The sequence below is a fragment of the Nerophis lumbriciformis genome, linkage group LG04 (assembly GCF_033978685.3).
Source record: "Nerophis lumbriciformis linkage group LG04, RoL_Nlum_v2.1, whole genome shotgun sequence".
NCBI lineage: Eukaryota > Metazoa > Chordata > Actinopteri > Syngnathiformes > Syngnathidae > Nerophis > Nerophis lumbriciformis.
In genome coordinates this window covers 15410001-15424074 of record NC_084551.2, presented here as the reverse complement: position 1 = coordinate 15424074, position 14074 = coordinate 15410001, and the positions used below count along the sequence as shown (strand labels likewise).

At 40.8% G+C, this 14074-nt stretch overlaps 1 protein-coding gene across 1 annotated transcript in view; it reads left to right on the top strand.

Annotated features, from left to right (window-relative positions):
- The first annotated feature begins 339 nt into the window (after window positions 1-339).
- ttk (ttk protein kinase) overlaps window positions 340-14074 on the top strand; it is a 26412-nt gene continuing 12677 nt past the window's right edge. The window contains exons 1-13 of the mRNA XM_061944784.2: window positions 340-454; window positions 6007-6094; window positions 6186-6408; window positions 6478-6584; window positions 6668-6805; window positions 8253-8367; window positions 8451-8532; window positions 8608-8723; window positions 9304-9385; window positions 12270-12378; window positions 12497-12719; window positions 13680-13786; window positions 13960-14074. The exon at window positions 13960-14074 is cut by the window's right edge and continues 29 nt beyond it. Coding sequence (XP_061800768.2) covers window positions 6007-6094; window positions 6186-6408; window positions 6478-6584; window positions 6668-6805; window positions 8253-8367; window positions 8451-8532; window positions 8608-8723; window positions 9304-9385; window positions 12270-12378; window positions 12497-12719; window positions 13680-13786; window positions 13960-14074 — 1505 coding nt within the window. The 5' untranslated portion in view covers window positions 340-454. The remainder of the gene's footprint in view (window positions 455-6006; window positions 6095-6185; window positions 6409-6477; window positions 6585-6667; window positions 6806-8252; window positions 8368-8450; window positions 8533-8607; window positions 8724-9303; window positions 9386-12269; window positions 12379-12496; window positions 12720-13679; window positions 13787-13959) is intronic.

Genomic DNA, 14074 nt, shown 5'->3' with positions numbered 1-14074 from the left:
GTTTATGTGTTGAGGAGCTATTTTCTTGTATTTGGTTATTTCATTGCAGGTTTGTTTTAATTACTCGTCACAACATTTTAGGATATATTACATACAAAATTACCACTGTTTTCCTCCTAACTATTTAGATGATTCAACATTGTCTTGTTGGTATAGTCTGACATGACATTAATGATCGCAAAATTCACATTATGTATAAAAAAAAAAACATGTTTTTTTTTTGGCTTTTAGTTATAATTAATGACTGTTTTTGTCAAAAACTAAACACGATTTGTATTAACGGCGTTTTTGTGAGTGCTTAAACCTACATGACGTCCCCGCCCCTAGCGTCAACTAGCCAATCAACAAGCAGTCCGGACGGAAGTGGCATATTTGAAAAGTAATAGTTGAAGTCGAGACTTCAGCGACCGACTTCAGTGAAAAAGGATAAAAAATTACTGGCATCGTAAATACGGTGAGATATGAACAATTGTCTTTAAAGTTTGATTACATGCTGCTACCCATTGCGCTAAGTCAAGTAACGTGACCTGTATGTGGCAATTCAGTCAATTTGTGTTACAATATGCTAACCTAACCTACTTTAGCTTCAGACAGGTCGTAAACAAAGACAATCGGTAGTCTTGTCAGCTATTAGCTTTGTGTTTTATGTATTCTGCCTCATATATTTACTTATTTATTTTTTACCGGACATTGCAAAGTACTTACAGTGCATCTGGAATGTATTCACAGCGCTTCACTTTTTCCACATTCTATGTTACACCAGTGTTTTTCAACCTTTTTTGAGCCATGGGACATTTTTTTGCGTAGAAAAAATCCGGAGGCACACCAACAGCAGAAATCATTAAAAAACGAAACTCAATTGACAGTAAAAAGTCGTTGTCGCAATTGTTGGATATGAATTAATTCAAACCATAACCAAGCATGCACCACTATAGCTCTTGTCTCAAAGTAGGTGTACTGTCACCACCTGTCACATCACACCGTGATTTATTTTGAGTTTGTTGCTGTTTTCCTGTGTGTAGTGTTTTAATTCTTGTCTTGTGCTCCTATTTTGGTGGCTTTTTCTTTCTTTTTTTGGTATTTTCCTGTAGCAGTTTCATGACTTCCTTTGAGGGATATTTCCCACATCTACTTTGTTTTAGCAATCAAGACTATTTCAGTTGTTGAAATCCTTCTCTGTGTGGACATTGTTGTTTGCCATGTCATGTTCGGATGTACATTGAGGACGTCGTCTTTGCCCCACAGTAAGTCTTTGCTGTCGTCCAGCATTCTGTTTTTGTTTACTTTGTAGCCAGTTCAGTTTTAGTTTCATTCTGCATAGCCTTCCCTAAGCTTCAATGCCTTTTCTTAGGGGCACTCACCTTTTGTTTATTTTTGCTTTAAGCATTAGATACCTTTTTACCTGCAAGCTGCCTCCCGCTGTTTCCGACTTCTACAAAGCAATTAGCTACTGGCTGCCACCTACTGATATGGAAGAGTATTACACGGTTACTCTGCCGAGGTCTAGACCGCACCGACACTCAACAACAACACATCATTTGCAGATTGTAATTACTGGTTTGCAAAAAATATTTTTAACCCAAATAGGTGAAATTAGATTATCTCCCACAGTACACCAGACTGCATCTCACGGCACGCTAGTGGTTGAAAAACACTGTGTAACACCATCCATCCATCCATCCATTTTTTTTTTACCGCTTGTCCCTTTTGGTGTTGGGGTGGGGAGGGGGGAGAGCCTATCTCAGCTGCATTTGGGCGGTATGCCCCCCCTAGGAAGAAGAAAACATTTCGTGCCCCCCCCCCAAATCTCTACTGTAAACAGTGTAATTTATCTAAAACTGTTAAACGTAAGCCTCTGCATAGCTTTGTATCATTATTACCATTAAAGAAAAAAACAATAGATCAATTTACAAATAATAACTTTATTAACATTGTTTTTTAGTCGGTGACAAAAATGATTTGAAGTGCATCAATTTACCTGAAAAAAAAAATCTATGCCTATTTAAACTATAAACATTTTTTGAACGACTTGAACCATTTTATATTGAAAAATAGAATTAAACTCAGTAAATTATAATCAATTCAAAACTAAATTAACTCAGGAGCCCAATATATAAAACATTTAACCTATGAAACATCCATCCATCCATTTTCTACCGCTTGTCCTTTTTGGGGTTGTGGGGGGTGCTGGAGCCTTTCTCAATTTGTGCAAATTATTATTATTTCCAATCAAAATAGGGAAAACAAGATTATTGGCTACAATGAGCACGTTTAGCAGGGGCACAGCTTTTTGAAGCAGAGTTTGAAGCATGATACTGCATGATACTGATAAAGCATGTTGCCCGCTGTCACACGCGTCCCCCTTGGCATTGCATTGCGCCCAACTGAGGGAGGCCCGCCCCACTATTTGAGAAGGACTGTGTTACACCCTTATTCCACAATGGAATGAATCGATTTATGTCCTTAACATTCTACAAACAATAATACCCCATGATGAAATTGTTAAAAGTTTTTTATTAATTGCAAATGTATTAGAAATAAAAAATCACATGTACATAAGTATTCACAGCCTTGACTGATGCACCTTTGGCAGCAAATACAGCCTCATATATTTCTGAATACGATGCCACATGCTTGGGGCAGCACGGTGGAAGAGGGGTTTGTGCATCTGCCTCACAATACGAAGGTCCGGGGTTCAATCATGCGCTTTGGATCTTTCTGTGAGGAGTTTGCATGTTCTCCCTGTGACTGCGTGGGTTCCCTCCGGGTAAGAAATTATTCTCTGCATTTGACCCATCACCCTTGTTGATTGGTAACACTAAATTGGCCCTAGTGTGTGAATGTTGTTTGTCTATCTGTGTTGGCCCTGCGATGAGGTGGCGACTTGTCCAGGGTGTACCCCGCCTACTGCCCGAATGCAGCTGAGATAGGCTCCAGTGACCCCAAAAGGGACAAACGGTAGAAAATGGATGGATGGATGGCCACACGCTTGGCACACCTATCTGTGGGCAGTTTCGTCCATTCTTCTTTGCAGCACCTCTCAAGCTCTATCAGAGCTCCTTGAAATGGATTTCAGTCAGCGAGTGTATCAAGTATCCGATGGTCACTGTGTCAGAGCTACAGCATTCATCTATGGAGAGAGGAGGACCTTCCAGAAGGACAACCATCCAAACCACCAATCAGGCTGTATGGTATAGTGGCCAGATTGAAACTATTTCATAGTAAAACGTTTGCCAAAATGCACCTGAAAGACTAAGACCAAGAGAAACAAAATACTCTTGTCTGATGAGACAAACATTGAACTCTTTGGCGTAAATGCCAGGCATCATGTTTGGAGGAAATCAGGCACCGCTCATCACCAGGCCAATACCATCCTTACAGTGAAGCATGGTGGTGGCAGCATCATGTTGTGGGGATGTTTTTTTTACTGGGAGACTAGTCAGGATAGAGGGAAAGATTAATTCCACGATGTACAGAGACATCCTGAATGAAAACCAATGCTTCCCATCCAATCTGATGGAGCTAGAGAGGTGCTGCAAAGAGGAATAGGCCAAAATGCCCAAAAATAGGTGTGCCAAGCTTGTGGCATCGTATTTAAAAAGACTCAAGGCTGTATAAGCTGCCAAAGATGCATCAACAAAGTACTGAGCAAATATATTAGGGCTGGGCGATATGACCTTTTTTTAATATCTCAATATTTTTAGGCCATATCGCGATACACGATATGTATCTCGATATTTTGCCTTAGCCTTGAATGAACACTTGATGCATATAATCACACCAGTATGATGATTCTATGTGTCTACATTAAAGCATTCTTGTTCATACTGCATTAATATATGCTCATTTTAAACTTTCAGGCAGAGAAGGAAATCACAACTAAGTCAATTTACCAAAACTGTATTTATTAAACAGTTATTAAGCAGTGGCACAAACATTCATGTAATTTCCAAAACAGAAAGTGCAAGATTGTCAGAGACATTTTAAAACAAGCTATGAGTGCACTTTTGTGCATGATGACACTAAGATGACTTATCAAAACAACACTAAATTAAAGTGCACTTTTTGTACAGAACACCACTACAATAGTTTAAAAACATGATGTCACACAAGATATTTCAATAAGTGTCAAATAAAAATGAGCTCCACAATAGGAAATCAAATACCGTAGTGTTCGTCCTTCACTATGTGGTAGGCTCCTGCGGACATTATCTCCTTTTGTTGTCGACTCTTTTTTTCATACGGTATTGATCTGGAAATGTTTGCCTCTGCATTTTGATGGTGTGGTACCGGCCGGAGATGTTGACATGCGGAGTAAGCACTCTTCATTCTCTAGCGGGTGACTTTTCAAATGATGCTACATATTAGCAGTAATGCTACTTTTTGTAGAAACGGTTTTGCCCCACACTTGACAAATTACGGTTGTCTGTTCGACATATTCCCACTTGAAGCCAAACAACCGCCAGACGATGGACCCCCTGCTGTTTTTCTTGGGAATTAATTCTTCCTCCATTTGTTACCAGATTTGCACCTTTTTTCTCTCGTATTACCACTCGCACCACAGCTAACGGCCGGCAGTAAGTCGGACACGTTTCCAGTGAGGGTTGGACTCCGCCAAGGCTGCCCTTTGTCACCGATTCTGTTCATAACCTTTATGGACAGAATTTCTAGGCGCAGTCAAGGCGTTGAGGGGATCCGGTTTGGTGGCTGAAGGATTAGGTCTCTGCTTTTTGCAGATGATGTGGTCCTGATGGCTTCATCTGGCCAGGATCTTCAGCTCTCGCTGGATCGGTTCGCAGCCGAGTGTGAAGCGACTGGGATGAGAATCAGCACCTCCAAGTCCGAGTCCATGGTTCTCGCCCGGAAAAGGGTAGAGTGCCATCTCCGGGTTGGGGAGGAGATCTTGCCCCAAGTGGAGGAGTTCAAGTACCACGGAGTCTTGTTCATGAGTGAGGGAATAGTGGATCGTGACATCGACAGGCGGATCAGTGCGGCGTCTTCAGTAATGCGGACGCTATATCGATCCGTTGTGGTGAAAAAGGAGCTGAGCCGGAAGGCAAAGCTCTCAATTTACCGGCCGATCTACGTTCCCATCCTCACCTATGGTCATGAGCTTTGGGTTATGACCGAAAGGACAAGATCACGGGTACAAGCGGCCAAAATGAGTTTCCTCCGCCGGGTGGCGGGGCTCTCCCTTAGAGATAGGGTGAGAAGTCCTGTCATCCGGGGGAAGCTCAAAGTAAAGCCGCTGCTCCTCCACATCGAGAGGAGCCAGATGAGGTGGTTCGGGCATCTGGTCAGGATGCCACCCGAACGCCTCCCTAGGGAGGTGTTTAGGGCACGTCCGACCGGTAGGAGGCCGCGGGGAAGACCCAGGACACGTTGAGAAGACTATGCCTCCCGGCTGGCCTGGGAACGCCTCGGGGTCCCACAGGAAGAGCTGGACGAAGTGGCTGGGGAGAGGGAAGTCTGGGCTTCCCTGCTTAGGCTGCTGCCCCCGCGACCCGACCTCGGATAAGCGGAAGAAGATGGATGGATGGATGGAAAATAAAATAACTTCACATTGTCATAGAATATTGACGACAAAAATGTATATATTCCATTTTGGAATAAGGCTGTTGCCTGTAACATAACAAAATGTAGAACAAGTGAAGTGCTGTGAATACTATGCCAATGCACTGTATATTGCACAGACCAGAGGTAGCTCAAAGCTCATATTCATCTGTTAACTCCAGGCAATGGCAGCAGGATAGCAGTGTGACAGCAGTTTAAAAATACATGATACATCAGTGATTTTACTCTGTTAAATTACCCATGTGATTAACACAACACCACAATAGTATGTCTGTACAATTCCCTATTCGTACGGAAAACTCTGTCATATTGTGGAAACGCAGGTTGAACTTGCCTCGCTCTCAAAATCTCAATTGTTTTAAAGTTGTCAGGTCTGAAGTTAGGCCTGCAGAGGCAAACTTAACCATTTAAATATTCTGTCTTTCATTTTAGATGGAGGAAGAAGAGCATACAGACAGAATGCAGAAATTTGCCATGGTTTGTCAGAAGCTCAACAAAATCAGAAAATATCTAAATGAAGGTACTGCACATTGGTTCCTTTGTTATATATCATTTGTCTCACGTGTAGCAGTATGTTCATATTTCATACATTTTTACTGTTTCTCTTTCAGATGACACTGACGATATTAATCAGATTGTCAGCTCAAAGTCGCCTGAAGCTTGTCGTTCATATTTGATGGACCTGGAAAAGAAAGGGGACCCTCACTTGGATTATACCCATCTCACCCGACTCATTAATTTTTATACCAGAGTGTTCTCCAATATGCCACTGGGAGTACACTGTCAAAATGAGAGCTATGCCAGAATGTTGGTCAGATTTGCTGAGCTGAAAGTGTAAGTGACCTCATTCTATTTCACATTTTCGATACATTTTTCGACTAATAATGTCTTTTCATTTGTTAGAATTCACAACGTTGATGAGGCAGAAGCCAATTTTAATGTGGCAATATCTCACAGCCATAACTTTGCATTTGTCCATATTGCATATGCAGAGTTTGCACTTTCTCAAGGTACACTGATACGTCTTTGCTATTAATTTAAGTAAACATTTTCTGATCACATATCTGACATTTTGTATTTCTGTGTCACTCAGGCAAAACAAAGAAAGGTTTGCACATATTGCAGAATGCAATTGAACTTGGTGCCCAACCAAAAGAGCTGCTTGAGGCTGCTTTGCAGAGGTTGCAAGTGCAGCAAATTGTTCCTTCAGAGGACAAGGGAAACGACCCACGTAAGAATTTTCTTCATCTTGTTTTGTCATAGCTCAATGAGTTCATGTTTACGTATTTTATTGGGTCTGTTAATAGAGTGATAGAATATTTTTAATTCATTTGTCTAAACCAGGGGTCGGCAACCCGCAGCTCTGGAGCTGCATGCGGCTCTTTGATCACTCTGATGCGGCTCAGCTGCATACTTGCCGACCCCCCCCGATTTTCCCGGGTGACAACCAGATTTCAGTGCCTCTCGCAGATAACTCCCGGGATTAATATTCTCAGATTTTCACCCTTACAATAGTAAGGGCGTGCCATGATGGTACACCATTTAGCACCTTCTACAACCTGTACTAACAGTGTGCCAGCCCAGCCTATTGTTATATGCATCTTTTACTTGCGCATGTAAGTGACAGCAAGGCATACTTGGTCAACAGCCACACAGGTTACACTGACGGTGGCCATATAAAACAACTTTAACACTCTTACTAATAATGCGCCACACTTTGAACCAAAACCAAACAAGAATGACAAACACATTTCGGGAGAACATCTGCACCTTAACACAACATAAACACAACAGAACAAATACCCAGAATCCCATGCAGCCCTGACTCTTCCGGGCTACATTATACACCCCTGCTACCACCAAACCCCGCCCCCACCCCAACCCTGCTCCCTCACACATCAACCCCCCCACCCCCACACACACCCTGTGCATCGGTTGAGGTGGGCGGGGTTTGGTAGCGGGGGTGTATAATGTAGCCCGGAAGAGTTAGGGCTGCATGGGATTCTGGGTATTTGTTCTGTTGTGTTTATGTCGTGTTACGGTGCAGATATTCTCCCGAAATGTGTTTGTCATTCTTGTTTGGTGTGGGTCCACAGTGTGGCGCATTATTAGTAAGAGTGTTAAAGTTTTTTATACCACCACCGTCAGTGTTACCTGTGTGGTTGTTGACCAAGTATGCCTCGCTGCCGGAAAATCGGGAGGCTTGGCAAGCATGACGTTGTCAAGGGCCATTCATGTAAAACTCGCGGGCCGCACTAATATTCAATTTTCATATTAATGTGTGGCCGCGTGTCTGAGAACCTTGGTTTATACATAGCACAAAGCAAAAAAAAAACTTTGTATGCAGTGTTATTTCATTTTAAATTTCAAAAGACTCTTGTTGTGGCTCCCATTGTCTTCTTTAATTTGTGAAACTGGTCAAAATGGCTCTTTGACTGGTAAAGGTTGCCGACCCCTGGCCTAAACAGTCTACGTACTGTATATTTATGGAAACAATTACCATTTGTAATTACCCAAATAGTTTAGTTCAGTGTGAGAGGGTGTTGTGTTTGACCTGCATGTAGGAATGTGCTTTCTTGCTCTGATACTGTATCACTGACCTCTCTCATATATCAGCTTGATTTTCATTTTATATGTTTTCTTGTCTTGTCCTTCCATTGTTTTGTTTTTTCGGACAGTATTCTATAACAGTACCACACACGAGTCTGTTAAAAAAGATTCTGACTTCCAAAAAGGAAGCAGGATGTCCGATGGCACAGGTGATTTGCTTCTGTCGAGCATTTTTAACTCGGGGTAAGAAGAGAATAACTTTTTAAAGCTGCTTATTTTTGTTTGTTCAGAAAAGCACCACATATTGTCTCTCTCCTTATTCTCAGGAGGGAATCTCTTGGAGGTTCGTCAGATGACTCGCTGCTGAATTGGAGGTCGACATCTTATCGCAAGAGGGCTGTTGGATTGGTCAGAATTTAATTAATTCTTGATACTTGTAGTACATTTTGACACATTGTTACTGTATAATCATTTTCTTTCTAGCCAGGTAGAGTTCCGCTTGTTCCTTTCTCGATCTCAGAAAAAGATGATGATGATGATTACCTTCTTGGGAGGCTATCTAACAAAAATGATGCATCAGCCATCAAGAATTTGTCTCGGTAATTTTGTTACAAAACAAATATTATGACACATTTTTTCTGAATTCAATAGCAAAAACTAAGTTTAACAGCCTTGAGCATATGAACAAAAGTTGTAAAAAAAACACCTCCTAATCCAGTGTTTACCCTACAATTGTATTAGGGGTTCTGTAACAATTTCCCTTTTCATGAGGTGCAGTCCATTTAGATGAGTTTGTTGCAGAAGAAAAATAAATAGAACTCTTTTAGATAAGCTAAGACAACCCTTAGTGACCTATAAACTCACAAATGCAATTTTCTACCAAATGTATGGTGCTTTTACTGGCACAAACAGGAAATTAAAGGCTCACGTCATTGACATGTAATGGCTAGATATTCTAATGCTTTTGTTAATGTGTATTTTTTAAGGATTTAAGGAACTTTATTGTCGTATCAGCACACATGAGACACGTTAAATGGCACAAAATGTAGTAGTCCCAGATTTAGCCAAGTGACCACTTGCACATTTTTTTTTGCCTCCACCTGTTCGATGGTGAAGATTATACATTTCAATTTGTGACGCACAAATTCCACCATGTGATGTGGTGTCAATGTGTTTCAGGCAAGCATCTGATTCCAGCGTGAGCACAAAGTTTGTGCCATCCTCGTCAAAGAAAGTTGTTGGAGACATTGTCAACTGTCCGGTTAGTATCAGGGTTGGGGGGAAATATATGGCAATCTATCGCTATACTGTTTCTAAAAATATAATAATAAGGGGATTTATGATGATTGTAATCGACTTGTCCAGGGTGTACCCCGCCTTCTGCCCGAATGCAGCTGAGATAGACTCCAGCACCCCCCGCAACCCCAAAAAGGGACAAGCGGTAGAAAATGGATAGATGGAATCTACAATTCAGGGCTGTACGCTTAGCTTTTTCACTAGTAGCACCGGTGCTACCAAATGAAAAAAAATAGTAGCACAGAAAAAACATTTTAGAAATATGAAATGTCTTAAATATCATTCATCCATTTTCTACCGTTTGTCCCTTATGGGGTCGCGGGGGAAGCTGGAGCCTATCTCAGCTGCATTCAGGCGGAAGGCGGGCTACACCCTGAACAAGTCGCCACCTCATCGCAGGGCCAACACAGATAAACAGACAACATTCACACTCACATTCACACACTAGGGCCAATTTAGTGTTGCCAATCAACCTATCCCCACGTGAGGTGGGAGGAAGCCCGAGTACCCGGAGGGAACCCACGCAGTCACGGGGAGAACATGCAAACTCCATGTCTTAAATATCACAATTTCATTTTTAACACAATGTCATCAAAAGGCCTACTGTAGCGCTCAATTGAACACAGAAAACATTCCTAAACTGTGCTCGCACAGTTGCTAACGAGTGTAGGGCTGAGCGATACACACAGCTCTCAGCGCGAGTGATCAATCACAGTCCATGTGGTTATGGATTAAGTTTATTTCAAACATGCTATACACATGGGCAAACATTTACTGTAGTTTTATCAAATTTGGATGGATTTATTGAGGGAGCAAAATGCAATGAAAGGGTTGAAATCCCTTTTCGCACGTGTGCGACAGTTTTTTTTTTCTTAAAGTCACACAGTCTATTTTTAGTTGCATTTGCGTGTAAATGTGTCGCACCGTACACCACTGCAATTAAAACGCTTCCTTGTAGTCTAGGTAATGTGTAAATTTTGTTCCACAGTCATATTTATAACCTGCTTTCTGCCTTTGTTTGTGGAGGTGTTCGCAGATTGCAAATGAAACCATGCCTTGCCCTCCCCTAAATAATCATAATTTGTCTTTTAAAAAAAATGTAGTGTTACATTTACACCTTAGAGATCACATGACCATTATTTGTTTTCCAGACACGGTCGAAAGTAAACCTCATAAACATTATATAGATTCACCGGGTCACAACATTAGATACATCTGCACACTCTTGGATTGATAGAGTTGCACAAAAAAGCAGCTCTTACTGTACGTCACACGTCGGTGTTATTAGATGAAAATAATACTTTATCCTACTGTAGGAGTCAGATGATGTGTGTATAAGGCAGTGTTTCTCCAAAATGTTCTGTTACGCCCCCCTTAGGAAGAAGAAAAGATTTCGCACCTCCTTCCATTCTCCACCGTGACTATAATTATTATAATTTGTCTATAAAATTGTTTTAACTATACCTCTGCATAATGTTGTGAGCTTATTAACAATAAAGAAAACACAACGGTCTTAACAAAGTTTCCCACCATTGTTAAATTGAAACCAAGTGCTACATACGCTTCATCACTGTCTGACACTGCAAAAAAAAAAGCTTGTTCCCCAAGGTCACCGGCATCGCACCGACCCACTATTTGAGAAGGACTGGTATAAGGACACGTCGTGTGTATGTGTCACATGACATAAGTGGTGGACCCTATCTCCCCAGAGAGTGGAGCTGGGTAGCCATAATTTTTTTGGACCGCCCTATTAGACGCTTAATACATTAGATGCTTTAATGCTGCGTATAGACAGACCCATCAAGTTTATGACCTTAAAATCTGCTGTTTTATTAAACCATTCACAATGTTGCATTTAGGAACTCTCTGTGTTTTACTGGCCAAACAGTAAGCGTGTCAGACAAGTACCAAACCGATGCTTTTACTTTCAAATGATAGGCTGATTTTGGAGTCACTACATCTACCTTTTCGTGTTTCCTTAAACTCAGCTGGCTTTACTTATAATGCTCCCCCCCTCTGCCTGATGACGTAGCCAGACTGCAAAAAAACCGCGGGCACCGGCATCCAAAACGGCGTGCAAACTCACGCCAAAATACATCAACCTTATGATTTGATGCTTTGTCATTGTTTAACATGAGTATCCAACATTGTATCAACGTTTATAAGTCAGAAAGACTAAAATCATCATAGTTCCCCTTTAATGTCTTTATTATCCGAGTAATACATGTTTTTTTAAAGTCATGTTTTGGGACAACTGGTCCAGGGTGTACCCCGCCTTCCGCCCGATTGTAGCTGAGATAGGCTCCAGCGCCCCCCGTGACCCCAAAGGGAATAAGCGGTAGAAAATGGATGGGGATGGATGTAACTCAAGGTCGATTTCCGCACCTCCGCGCTGCAAAGTGTCGCTGTACTGCTGCTACTTTGCTGTGCGGCGTTAGTAATGAGCAAAGCAGTACAAGAAGTATAGGGCTTTTTTTTACATTTAAGTGACAAGTAACTTGATCCAATTTGTGTACAATTGGAATACATTAACTATTTTTTTTATTTCTATTTTTTGGACTGAATTATATTGTCATTTTTATTCATATGGTGTTCATACTGTATATACAAAGCAAATTGTAAGATGCATCTTCAATTTATCAGTGAAATAAGTAGAATACTGTATTGTACAGTGACTCAAGTATCATGATACGTATGGTAAAGTCCTTGCCTTTACCCAGCCGTAGTTAGTATGCTGCATTCCTATTTTAGTATTTGTAGTGCTGGCTGTAAGCGCACAGCTCAGGTTTGTTGTAAAAGCTGCTGAAGAAGAAAGTGTTAATCACTACCTTTTTGTTTGTTGTTTGCAGTCAACATCAGTAACTCCTGATCCTCGCCCTTGGGATGACCAAGGCTCTGTGGATTCCACCACCACACTTCTGCATACACATGATACAAAGGACACCCTAAATTATGATGGTATTTGAGCCCAAAGAAAATCTATGCCTTTATATTTTGCCGCCCAGTATACAGAGAAAATTGGGACTGGGAATGTATGTATTTTATGCTTGATGGACATTTCGATTTTTCCTTTCAGATGTAACTTATAATTTTGAACAGGTCATCAATTCAAATTCCCCTGAGTCATGTTGGACTTACCTGGTAAACCTGGAAAAAAGAGGAAACCCTCATACAGACATCAACTTCCTAAATAAGATCAAGGACTATTATTCTAAAGTCTTTTCCCACCTGCCTATAAGAAAATACAGCAAAAACTCCACTTATGCAAGAATACTTGTCAGATATGCAGAACTCAAAGGGTAAGTGTGGACACGCACTACAGGCTGTTTTCACGATACGTTCATGACTGCTTTTTGTGTGACATTAATGTTTTTGTCAAAATAGTTGGCAGCACGAGTGAGTACACTACATAATTAAGCCTGGGGTACATAACACATTTTCCATTATTTAATATGTTGGATTTGTTTTGTGTTGTGAAATTGGTACAGCTTTGAATATGAATGTTAACAAGTCTGCCTCGTTTTGTTACAAACTACAAATGGTGTTTTGGTTTTTTAAACCAAAAAATACCTGGCACCTCAATTTTAAGAGGGAAGTAGAGGTTGCATCTGTTAAGTTTTTGTAAAGAAAAAAAAAAGTACAGGGTAAAGGGGGGAAAAATAAGGCGATATTGCCCAGCCCTACCCATTGTGTTCAAATTGTGCCCAAAGTGTCAAAATTCAGTTTGAGTGCCATTTTTTTAATCTATTACTCACTGCCTTAATCTCTTTGTACTCCGGTCCATGATGCTACCATCACTATGCTTGACTGGAGGCAAGATGCACTAACCTTGGTTCTCACTTGTGTTGCAAACTTTTTGGAAAATAATGGCTCTATGTTGAGTCATTTACAGTGCATAGTAATAAATCTAGGCTCTTATATACGTAAGCTGTACACTGACTACCAAGCTTAATTTCTATAGTATCGTCACATAAAAGACATACTGTAATAAGAAAATGTTGCTGAGAAGCGAGGGGTAACTCACTTTTGTGAGATCTACCTATGATACATTAAATTGCCAAAGGTATTGGGACACATCTCCAAATCACTGAATTCAACTTTGTGGTGAACCAAAACGACGGGCATCTGGATTTAGAATAATAAAAATGCCTACATAGTTGCCAATGTGGTCTCTATAACACAACCACCTTAAACAAACTACTGTATTTAGTTTTTCTTAAAATATCTTTTGCATTTGATTTTCTTTTTTGTTTTCAAAGCATGGACGACCCTGAGGAAGCTGAAGACTATTTCATAGTTGCAAGGTCAAACTGCAAAGCCTTTGCGTTTGTCCACATTGCACATGCTCAGTTTGAGGTTTCTCAAGGTATTGTAGCTCATTAATTGTAACTACTGTGTGATGTTTTCTGATTTTGACTTTCATTCCTTTTTAATTGCTTTTCTATTTCTGAATCTGACGCATATGTACAATGTAAAACACATCTTAAAACTGAATGTATAAGTATGACATGACTATTAACTGAAAGGGTTTTTATTAAGGAAATGTGACCAGGGCGACTTCCATACTTCTCAAAGCCCAGTCATTAAAAGCTCAACCAGCTGATCTACTGGAAGTAGCTCTGCGGAATCTGAAAACTGGAGAGAAACAACTTGT